The sequence below is a fragment of the Montipora capricornis genome, chromosome 12 (genome assembly GCF_036669925.1).
Source record: "Montipora capricornis isolate CH-2021 chromosome 12, ASM3666992v2, whole genome shotgun sequence".
Classification (NCBI taxonomy): Eukaryota; Metazoa; Cnidaria; class Anthozoa; order Scleractinia; family Acroporidae; genus Montipora; species Montipora capricornis.
The window spans coordinates 8,503,418-8,514,593 of record NC_090894.1 but is presented as its reverse complement, the minus strand read 5'-3'; the positions used below and the strand labels follow the sequence as shown (position 1 = coordinate 8,514,593).

Here is an 11,176-nt window from a genome sequence, read left to right as displayed (position 1 = left end):
CAATCAATTTAAAATTTGGGCGAAATCATGGCTCAAAATTCAAACATCTGCTTTTAGGTTCCCGTCCGTCGATTTAAAAACGTCAGAGCTAAACAGCTCTTTGATTTAAAAATGATTTCTTTCAGTCCATTGAAAACCAAAGACTAAATTTATTTCCGTTGATTTAACTTATTGAATGAAACACAAAAGGTTCACTTAACGAACTTGTCTTAGTGATGAAGCAATCTCCCTTCCCCTCTGATTCTAAGAGCCAGTTGCAAATCTCGAGGCATAATGGTGACTCTTTTTGCATGGAGAGCACATAGATTTACGTCCTCAAAAACTCCCACGATGTAAGATTCGGTGGCCTCTTGGAGAGCTAGCAAAGCAGAGGGCTGAACTCTGAAGCCAGGAGCAAAATCTTGGGATATTTCACGGACCAGGCGCTGAAAGGCCAACTTGCAGATTAGTAGCTGCGTGCTTTTTTGATATCTGCGAATCTCTTGCAAAGCCAGCTTTCCTGCACGGTATCTTCGTATCTTCTTAATAGGACGAGTTGTAATTGGAAGGGCGGTTATTTTCAAAGGTGAGATTTGCAGTAGATTAATGTCTTCAGCCTCCAATAACGTCTTCTTTGAAAGCAGGAAAGATTTAGCAGCAAATCTGTAATTTAAGCCTGTTTGGTGCTTCTCCTTTGTTTGTTTGATCCTTACCATCTTTTATGTTTTAAATGGTCTGTTACGAAAAAATAATTTCAACTTAATTATTTGCCCAAAGATAAGAAAAGTTTTTAGCAGTAGTCTCATAAGAAGGCGACCTTATTAACGACAAATGGATTGTTTCCGAGTAATTCAAAATTTTCCAGTCTGGACCTTCCCGGACCGAAGAATTAAATGTAACAAACTTTGAACTCAGTTTCTGTGCGGCTCAAACTCACCTTGTACTCGAACAAGTTGTAGGAAAGAAATGGCAAAACGGCTAAATTCAAGTGTTCTTATGGCCAAATTCACGCCCTTGTGTTCTTCTGATGAAACTTTCGGACCACAGAATTAATAGCTGACCTTTAAAACCAACAGTTTAGAATGAAATTCAATGTTTTTTAAGTTTTCATAGCGGGGCTGCAGTCGCGCAGAATTTATGAAAAAGGCGGGAAAGTTTTATTTCCGGTCACATGACAAACTCCAATTCACTTCCTTTGTAAGTGTCACGCACATTTTTTAGCCCTCCTCGCAACTTTTCAAAATGGAAAAATATTTCGCAACTTTTGCCCTCGTTTTTTCTTCTCTAGCTGTTGGTTTCACGGCATTAGATGTTACTGTGGAAAGTGTTGACAATCACTCTCCGTTTTCTGAACAAACCGACGGTGACTGGGAGAACGGGAACAGGTTATTTACAAAGGAAGAGTTGGCAAATTACAATGGAGAAGACGTAGGTGTTGTTTACAATACAATTTACTACTTTTTATCGAGAGCCACCCGTCTTCAACTGCAACTATTAAATTTAAGAAAACGAAAAATCATTAATTTGTACCTCGAAAAAAGCGTTTTAAATATGGAGGGGTTTCAGCTCAGGTTTTAAGGTGAAAAGTTGAAATTCGAAAATTGTATCAACTTGTGACTACTTTAGAGAATTGCTCTGAAAAACTTTTGTTTCAGCCGCTTTAATTATTCGGATACGGAAAAATGATCGTTTGGTACCTTGATTCTTACTGTGTTTGGGTACATCTAGGGAAATCTCAAAGTTTTGTATAAACATTTTAAAGTTTCTTCGTCTCGCGTGACTTAGTTTTAATTTTGTTGATGTTGTTTATTTCAGCCGTCTCTTCCCATTTACCTTGCAATAAAGGGAATTGTCTTCGACGTTTCGGAAGCAAAAAGTAAGAATATTCCAAATTAATTTTCTGTATAAACTTGTATGTTTGGAAGGATCTCTGACTGGGTGGTCAGGCATGGAATACCAAGCAAAGGGACATCAGTAACGCGCGACATTCTTTTAATACGTGTACTCTACCTTGCAGGAGTTTATGGCCCCGGTGGAAAGTATCATGGTTTTGCTGGTAAGGATGCATCAAGAGCAATGGCAAAGTGGTCCATGGAAGAGGAGGATCTAAACGACGATTTGGTTAGTAAAAACACACTTACTAACAAACTCATGGCAAACGCTAAGAAATTACAACATCATTGTAGGTAAAATCACAAAGTATGCAGCTTTTGAATTAGTGGAGCAGAGTGGCGCAGTGGAAGCGTGCTGGGCCCATAACCCAGAGGTCCGAGGATCAAAACCTCGCTCTGCTAACTGTGCCTTTTTTTTTTCCCCTTTTTTTTAGTACAGGTTTATTTTACTCATGACTATTTCAAGCAATCTCTCTTGTCTGTTGAGACAAATTTCGCTTAATATGTATTTTCTTTATTTCCTTATTTTTTCAAGGATGGCTTAACGGAAGAGGAACTCGCACGTCTTGACGATTCCTACAACAAGCTTTTCGCGACAAAATACCCCAAAGTTGGGTATATCGATGAGGACAATTTCACAGTGAGAAAAAACAACGATTACGTTGAATTGTGAAGACAAACGCATACTAACACTAGCACTTGAAAATAATTTTGTTGTGCAATCTTTCACTGTAAAGTCGTTTTAGGGTAAGGTGGCACAAAGCATTTTTTGCAAAGATTGACCATGGACCACTCTAAGAACAACACTGTATCACCAAACAGCATTTTTCACTCATCTTTGTAAACTCTGCCATCACAATTAAAGATAGTTGAAAAATTGGTGTAATGTAGCGAAAAATTAAGGAAATATTCTTCAGCTCTTATAAGGACAAGAAATAATAAAATCTGCTTTTTTGAAAATCACTAATTTTATAAGGAAGTGAAAATTGAATACTAAGATGTTGACGTATAGCTTCTGTAACAGTGATAGGTGAATTCCTAATCCCATAACGACCAATATTCAGCCCGAATTACGTTTATATTATAATGCTCGAGTTTTCCTCTGATTTCTATTACTATTACTTTCTGCACTTAATTAATTTTTGTCTGCACTAGGTGTTTTACCTGAAAACTCTAACTGTATATATTTCATGTATGTTATTAGTATGGATCAGTATAGGTAATCACATGATTTAGAGTGCAATTTGGAATGAGTAAGCACAAGTAATTTTTTTCAAGGACGAACAAAATTGCACAAGTCCTTAGGGCCGGTGCAATTTGAAGGCCTTGAAAAAATTTAAGAGTTCTTATTTATTCCAAATTGCACAAGAAAAATCATGTGATTACCGGTACTTGTTAGTAAAATACATGAAAACATTTGAAATGGTTAAGCAGAAGCAACACATGGGTAGCACGCAATCAAACACACATTTTGACTTCATCTCTTATCTATCACTGATTAGTATCACCCAACTAGTGGACTAATGCAAATCCTGCATTTTGATTGGCTACGCTACTATAAGGGCTATTATTAATAGTCCTTGAGTAGCGAAAAGCGTGACGCTTTCTTTCATTTTATTCCCAAATAAATATTTCTTTAACTTGCATTTGCTAACGTTATTATTGCCTTTTCTGTCCGACTAGTTATGTGATACTAAAACAATATTATTAGACCCTTCGCCCTCAAGGGCCACGTGTCAATAGCCCAAGAGGCGAAGCCGAATGGGCTATTGACCCGTGGCCCTTGAGGGCGAAGCTTCAACCTCCTTCCCAGGGTCTCTCTTCTCTGCCGCCATTGTCGTTCAGAATAGACAATGGCAGCAGAGAAGAGAGACCCTGGGAACGAGGTTGAATAAAGGATTAAAAGTTTTCGATGATGACTCGTGAATACTTCACTTCAAATTATTATTTTTTTTTTTGGTGGTAATCCAAGAGCACAAAAACCACAAAAAAGATGCTTTTTTTGCTTCAGCAAAGTCAAGCAATGGGAAAAAACAAAAAAGTAATGCTTAAAATTGGCTACTTCAAGCTTTCAACAAATCTTGCTGTAAATAAAATTTAATGTTGGGAGCATATACACATACTAAGGGATATCAGCAGTGATGTCACCTTATTGTCAGGCTGTTAAAGCAAAGGGTTCTTTTCTTCCAGTGGTTGGGACATTTGAATAACAAAAAAAACTTTGAGGTCTTCCATGTTGAAGTAAAACTGAAAAACTACTGAGGAAAAAATGAAACAAACAGCTCTCAAACATAATAGGAGAACATTGGAACAGGCTGTTAGGCCAGGAAGAAGAAATCATGGGCCAAATTATAACAGGTCCCGCTCTTGATTTTGCCTTCAGAACTGACATTTTAAAGTTTGCAATAGATTGCTTACGCCTAGTCGCTTCAAAAGTGCTTTGGACCTACGGTAATCATCAAATCCAGTGCTTGTACTATAACAAACATAAAATGAAAAATAAAGTAAATAAAATAAAAGACTCAGGAATGAAATAGTGCAAACCTCTTAGGTTTGGTGATATAATCAAGATGAGGGGGTGGGGGGGAGGGGTGTGCCTGAATTTGCTACATATGCAAAAAATGTCCAGTCTCTTTTATTCAGTAGCGTATTAATTTTATTAGTGATCAAGCGTGACTTGCTAGAACATTAAAGAAATGATAAACCTCATCACTGTCATAAACAGCAACCTCTGAGCTGCATTCCGTACAAGCAACAGGATGGTAATGTTCTGAGGTTGTACCATCACTAACTGATGTCAAACTGTCACTGTCTTTGTTGCATTGTACTAATTTTCCTTTTTGCTCCTTCTTTTTCTTCTTTCCAACTGGCTCATATTTTAGCACTTCATCCTCCACCACTTTACAGTTCATGACAAACATAGCTCTGTATTGGTTTTTATACAAGTCATGCCTAAAATGAGGAGAATAAAATAATATTAAAAACTGGTATTAAGGCTGGATAGCCCTTGACTCCCAAGCTGGCCTGAACCAGTCATATTTATTTTATTCTGTCTAATGCCAGAATATTTTAGACTGTCTAACACCAGACGATATTTTACTCGTCCATGGGGAACCCCTGGGAGTCAATGGGTTAAATGGTTACAAGTCAGTATTTTTGTTTACCACTGTCTAATAACCAATGAATAAGCCAGTTCGGAGTTTCAAGAAATGAATGTGTTTGTCGCGATAAAAAAACAATCACATATTGTCTTTTTTGTTATGGTAATAGCTGCAAGAATTTGCTTTAGAATTCTTTTGTTTTTTATTTTAATTAATATATGCTTGCCTTTATCCTGATGTGTGCACATGTTTTGAAACTCTGAACTCATTTATTTATAAGCACCTTTCACCCACTGACTCCTGGGAGTGAGACTTGACAGATTTCACTCTGTCTAACATCAGACGATTTTACTTGTCAAGTAGGGCATCCTAGGGCACCTGGGGGTGGGGGTTAAAGGGTTATTTTTCAGGTGAGCACCTAACAATAATTCAACTGATGAACTTGTGGTCATTCTAAACCAATATTGCAAAAAATTGACTTAAGACTAAAACATCGAATTATCATTGAAAACTATCAGTATCAAACTATTTCTCACTCCCACGTTGTCATAAATACATCAAATACTGGTTGAATAAAATTTAACATTCATATAGTCCAAAGAGGTTATTAAAACATTACCTACATGTAGTAACATTTTTAAAAAATACCGTTGTTTTCATCTAAGTGTGGACACATGATGCGAAAACATGTTCTTTGAAGTTTGAGTTTGGCAGCCGTTAATTAATATAGGCAAACTTTTGCGCGCAATAGTTTGACCGAAAGTATTTGAAGCATACTTTATCAGATCAGGGTCAATTTCTTAGAAGAAGTCTTTGATATCCAGTCTTGCTGTCATTCTAGGAAAACTTGCATGAACATCCCTCAAACTTCGAAAGATTGAAGACAAAATTTGTCACGTTTGCAGCCAGTAGAGCATATATGCATGTTTTTCCCATGGCGTGGCTATGCTTACCGGTACTAGGTAAAAATGACAGGACAACCACACTTATGAGTTTTAAGGAACATGTGTCAATGTTTCAAACGTCATCATCAGCCATAATGAGTGTAACAGTAAAATTTTTACAAGATGATCCGTATTAATATAATAGACCTATCAATACAATCATGATTCTTTGTAGATTAAATTCTATGCCACTGAATGCTCAGTCCTGGCTCATTTAACTACTTGTTTTGGTGGCTTCAAATACTGGTAACATGTGTGCTAAGTACTGTAAGAGCACATTGCAAGGCTAGCATTAAGAGAAGAAACAAATATTTATGTTTAAATGACTGTCTTAATTAAGGGGCTTTTAAATATGAATCAACTACCACCACCACCACCACCACCACCACCACTACCACTACCACTACCACTAATAATAATAATAAATACATAACTTTTTCAACTTGCTCCCAAAATAATGATGTAAGTGACTCTTAGAGACCCTCATATCCTAAAAAATATCCGGTTCTGACCTCCCTTCCATACAATTCAGAATTAGCATTTTCCTTACATGTACTTTTTACTTTTCAGACTGCCCTTCTTGAGCAGCATGCAAATTTCAAACACTCTTCCATTGGGTTGGTACAGATTTTTTGCAACCCTGTGATGTGAATTAACTGACCTTTGACAATCAATGCACAGAGTTGTCATACAAGCAGGGCAAGACAAGATCGCATCACTTGATGGAACTTTTTTTACTTTTTGTTTTAACACCTTGGATTTGCTTTCAGTTGGTGATGATGTGCCTTGATTCTGACTTGTATCTGAAGAATTTCTAGTGCTTTGTCTCTGCTGTACTGCAATGAAAATCACAAAAAAAAGCAGAAACATGAATGCTTCCCTCCCAGAAACAGCTGGTATTTTTTTTAAACATCAGTTTGTGGTCAAGTTCACTGCCTCTGTCTTAGCTTTTCCCTCACATTACCACTTCCTTAGTGTTTTGGGACATGTGTTCTGTTTATTTCTTCTGATCAGTTTTGTTTGTCAACTGTGTGATGCCTCTTTAATAAACTAGTCTCACATCGCCCAAGGACTGTCAGTTTAAATTTGAATTAGGGGATGGCATCAGAACAAGAGGATGGTGTAGAAATGGGGAAGAGATTTTTTTTAAATCTTTCAGTTGCTAGAAATTTAGCTGTAAGCCATTTAACCCTGTAAGCTCAAAGGGGGCATCCCAATGATGAGTAAAACTACCTGGTGTTAAACAGAGTAAAATCTACCTTATTATTAACTTCTTACTAACCTTCTTACTAAAAGGAAAAGATAGATAAAGATTCGAAGGAAACAACCACGGAATTAGACGCCTTACGCAGTAAAGTTGTCGACCTAGAGCTACGTTTAACTGCAGAAATTGAAAACAACATGAGACTTGAACAATACACCCGAAGGGAAAACTTGCGTTTCAATAACATCAACGAAACTGATGGGGAAGATTGCAAAGCGATTGTTTACAACATTATTGACAACGACCTGGGAATCGGTACAGACGGCATTCGATTCCATGCGGTTCACAGAGTTGGCAAAAAGGCCGAAAGAAGATGCCGCCCGATCATAACAAGATTTGTAAGCCGTGAGGACCGCGATAAAGTCTGGAAAAATAGGTCAAAGATTAAAAATTCAGGTAACCATACGGACGCTTATATAACTGAGGACTTTGCTAAAGCTATTCAGGAAGAGCGGAAAATTTTGATCAAAGCAATGTTGAAAGCAAGGAATGAGCATGGAATACGTGATGCTAAAGTTGTCGGAAGATTTTTATTCATCCACAATGAAAAGTACAACCATCAAAATTTTCCAGATTTTCTAAGATAATCTTTTGTAGAAAACCCTGTCAATTTGCATTTTTTCTTAGTTTTTTCAAAAATTATGGCTGTTAATGAACCCTTTTTCATGAATAACAATCGAAGAGGTCAAGAGTCCACTCTACAATGGTTTTTATTGTATGTGTTAATGTTTTTTGTGTAATTTTCCGAGCCATTACTGTTTTTTTAAATATGTTAGTTTTTCTTTTTTTCGTGCTATTTTTCTTTTCAATTTGGATCTTTTGTTACTTTTGTCACACTCTAATCCCTCTGGCTTGCAACACGCATTACTTCTGTAATCAACAATGAATCTCCGTATTTGCTCTCTTAATGTGAGAGGACTGGGGGACAGCTTGAAGAGACGAGAAGTTTTTAATTGGCTAAGAAAGAAAAAATATTCAATCTATATGCTCCAAGAAGTGCACTGTTCTGAAAAAAGCAATCCCATGTGGTCTGCAGAATGGGGATATAGAACCATCTTTAGTGGCCTTGCCAGTAATCAGAGTGGAGTCGCTGTCCTATTTAATAACACCTTCGATTTTGAAATTAAAAAATCCTTCTCGGATCCAAACGGTAGGTACATTATTTGCGACATTGAGACAGATAAAAAGTATATTACTTTAGCCACATTATACGCGCCAAATGACGACGATCCAAGCTTCTTTGAAACTTTCTTGGCTCATTTGCTTGATTTTGAGTGCGACGATATTATCCTTGGTGGAGATTTTAACCTTGTTTTAGATGTAACCGCAGACAAGAAAGGTGGGAACCCTAAAACTCATAGTAAATGCCTTGAAATTATTAGACAGTTTGTTACAGAACTCGATCTTCTAGATGTGTGGAGAGTCTTAAATCCGGATAGTCGTTTATTCACTTGGCGCCGAAAAAAACCTGAAATTTCATGCCGACTAGATTTTTTCCTCATAAGCCAAAGTCTCATGTGTAATGTTACGAGTGCTAGTATTTCTGTCGGTTATAAAACAGATCATTCACTAATAGACATCAAAATAGCTTTACATTCCAATCCAAGAGGTCCGGGTTTCTGGAAACTTAACACCTCCTTTCTGAATGAAAATGATTATATAGGCCAAATTCAAGTAGTTATTAAAGAAACTCACGAGGAATATCGACATGATAAAACTATGAACGACGCCTTGTTGTGGGAGATGATTAAACTCAAAATTAGAGAGCATTCGATAAAGTATGCTACTACTAAAAGAGCCAAAACCGTACGACACGAAGAAGAACTCGAGAAGGAAATTAACAGCTTGCAACATCTTATCGACACTCAGAATGAAAACAACGAAATTGACATTGCTGATACTTTCCATAATTTAGAGATTAAAAAAAGGGAATTGGAAGAAATAGTTGAGTACCGGACGAAAGGTTCAATTTTGAGGGCCAGATGCAGGTGGTTCAATGAAGGTGAAAAGGACACCAAGTACTTTTTAAATTTAGAAAAAAGGCATCATAAGCAAGGAACCATATCTCAACTAAAGCAAGCGGATGAGAGTTTTGTAACAACAGACAAGGAAATATTATATCAGTGCGAAACTTTTTACAGAGATCTCTACCGATCCAAAATTGACACTTGTGATGATAAATATGATCATATTTTTTTTGAAGAATCAACACATAAGAAACTAAACCAAGACGAGAAGGATGTTTGTGAGGGCCCCTTGACGAAAGAGGAATGTTTAAAGGCACTTAACGAAATGGAATGCAATAAAACACCGGGCTCCGATGGTTTACCGGCCGAATTTTATAGAATCTTTTGGAACGACATTTCTGACTACCTGCTCAACTCCTTTCACTATGCTTATCTCCGTGGGCAATTGTCCGTATCTCAAAAACGAGGCATTATTAAACTTATCCCCAAAAAGGACACTGAACTTTACTTTGTCAAAAATTGGCGTCCAATATCTTTGTTAAATTGTGATTATAAATACCGGCCAAGGCTATCGCCATTCGTCTGAAACGTGTTCTTCCTAAACTTATTGATAACGATCAGACTGGTTTTCTTAAAGGCAGATTTATTGGAGAAAATATTACACTAATCGATGCCACTATTAACTACACAAGCTTTAAAAACATTCCTGGACTATTGCTATTCCTTGATTTCGAAAAGGCTTTTGACACAGTTGAGTGGTCGTTTATACAAAAAACTTTTCGACAGTTTAACTTTGGCCTGACCATTATCAACTGGATTAAAATCTTTTATAATAGCACAGAAAGCTGTATTTTGAATAATGGCCGGTCTAGTGATATTTTCAAACTCGAAAGAGGGGTTAGACAAGGCTGCCCTATCTCGCCTTATTTGTTTATCCTTTGTGTGGAGGTTCTAGCGGAAGCAGTAAGAAAAAATAACGAGATCAAAGGAATAACAGTGAACGGTCGGGAAATAAAAATTAGCCAGTATGCTGACGACACCACTCTCATTTTAGATGGATCACAACAATCTTTCACTACCTCTCTAAAGACATTAGAATTTTTCAGTGAAGTATCTGGCCTCCGTTTAAACCGTAAAAAAACGGAAGCCTTTTGGATTGGTGCTAAAGCAAATAGCGAGGAGAAACTTTGCCCTGAAATCGAGCTGAAATGGATTAGGGACAAGGTAAAGACTTTGGGTGTATGGTTGTCAACTGACCCGGTAATAACGATGAAAGAAAACTATAACGAAAAGTTAACAAAACTTAAGGCAACTTTGGGCTGTTGGGAGTTGCGTCGACTTAGTTTACTTGGTAAAATAACTGTATTAAAAAGTTTAATAATCTCGCAACTTGTTTATATTCTTTCACCTTTGCCAACAGATCAAAGAGTAGTTAACGAAGTTAATAATCTTTGTTACAATTTTCTGTGGGATGGCAAAGGTGACAAATTAAGCGTGATACTATGATTAGTGATTATGAACAGGGTGGACTGAAGATGGTTGATGTAAAGATTTTTAGCAAGGCTTTGAAGGCAACTTGGATTAAGAAATACCTCGACCAAAATAACCAGGCAAAATGGAAACTTTTTTTTGACCTGCAACTGCAAGATCTCGGTGGTGCTACCTTTTTTAGGGGTAATCTAAATCAAAAAGATTTGTTAAAATTTGGAAAAGTATCGCACGTTTTCCTGCAAGAAATACTACAAATTTGGTCAGAAGCTACTTTTGAAGATTGCATGTCCTCTGTCACCCAGCTACGGTCACAGCCTCTTTGGTTCAATTCTCTTGTACGAGTCGAAAATAAACCAATATACTACGCACTATGGGCACTAAGGGAATTCAGGTTGTCAGCGATTTAATGGTTAATGAGTCCACTTTTTTATCTTTCTCAGAATTTAAAGACCGTTATAGATTTAAACCAAGTTTTCTGTCTTTTCTTGGAGTCATCTCGGCTATAAAGCAGTTGTGGGAAACAACCAATGGGAAAAAC

The 11,176-nt window shown here is 37.0% G+C and overlaps 3 protein-coding genes and 1 non-coding gene across 4 annotated transcripts in view; 2 read left to right on the top strand and 2 right to left on the bottom strand.

The window, feature by feature from the left end:
* Window positions 1–209: 209 nt before the first annotated feature.
* Window positions 210–695, bottom strand: LOC138025408 (histone H3-like). Its single transcript, XM_068872625.1, has one exon. The coding sequence runs from the start codon at window positions 693–695 to the stop codon at window positions 210–212; it is 486 nt and encodes a 161-aa protein (XP_068728726.1).
* A 472-nt stretch (window positions 696–1,167) lies between these two features.
* LOC138026067 (uncharacterized) lies at window positions 1,168–4,400 on the top strand. The gene is made up of 4 exons (XM_068873255.1): window positions 1,168–1,407; window positions 1,795–1,855; window positions 1,997–2,100; window positions 2,407–4,400. The coding sequence occupies exons 1-4, from the start codon at window positions 1,222–1,224 to the stop codon at window positions 2,542–2,544; spliced, it is 489 nt and encodes a 162-aa protein (XP_068729356.1). The 5' UTR covers window positions 1,168–1,221; the 3' UTR covers window positions 2,545–4,400.
* Trnam-cau (transfer RNA methionine (anticodon CAU)) lies at window positions 2,202–2,273 on the top strand. The gene has a single exon. It is a non-coding gene; the product is annotated as a tRNA-Met (tRNA).
* A 104-nt stretch (window positions 4,401–4,504) lies between the features above and the next one.
* Window positions 4,505–11,176, bottom strand: part of LOC138026066 (E2F-associated phosphoprotein-like) — a 13,029-nt gene continuing 6,357 nt past the window's right edge. The window contains exons 4-5 of the mRNA XM_068873254.1: window positions 6,578–6,752; window positions 4,505–4,823 (exon numbers count right to left, since the gene is read on the bottom strand). Coding sequence (XP_068729355.1) covers window positions 4,538–4,823; window positions 6,578–6,752 — 461 coding nt within the window. The 3' untranslated portion in view covers window positions 4,505–4,537. The remainder of the gene's footprint in view (window positions 4,824–6,577; window positions 6,753–11,176) is intronic.

Bases quoted from the DNA above. Each gene is read 5' to 3' on its own strand.
- LOC138025408 (XM_068872625.1), bottom strand. From the start codon at position 695: ATGGTAAGGATCAAACAAACAAAGGAGAAGCACCAAACAGGCTTAAAT.
- LOC138026067 (XM_068873255.1), top strand. From the start codon at position 1,222: ATGGAAAAATATTTCGCAACTTTTGCCCTCGTTTTTTCTTCTCTAGCT. The intron at 1,408-1,794 runs GTAGGTGTTGTT...TGTTTATTTCAG, and splicing joins CAAATTACAATGGAGAAGAC to CCGTCTCTTCCCATTTACCT. The intron at 2,101-2,406 runs GTTAGTAAAAAC...TATTTTTTCAAG, and splicing joins AGGATCTAAACGACGATTTG to GATGGCTTAACGGAAGAGGA.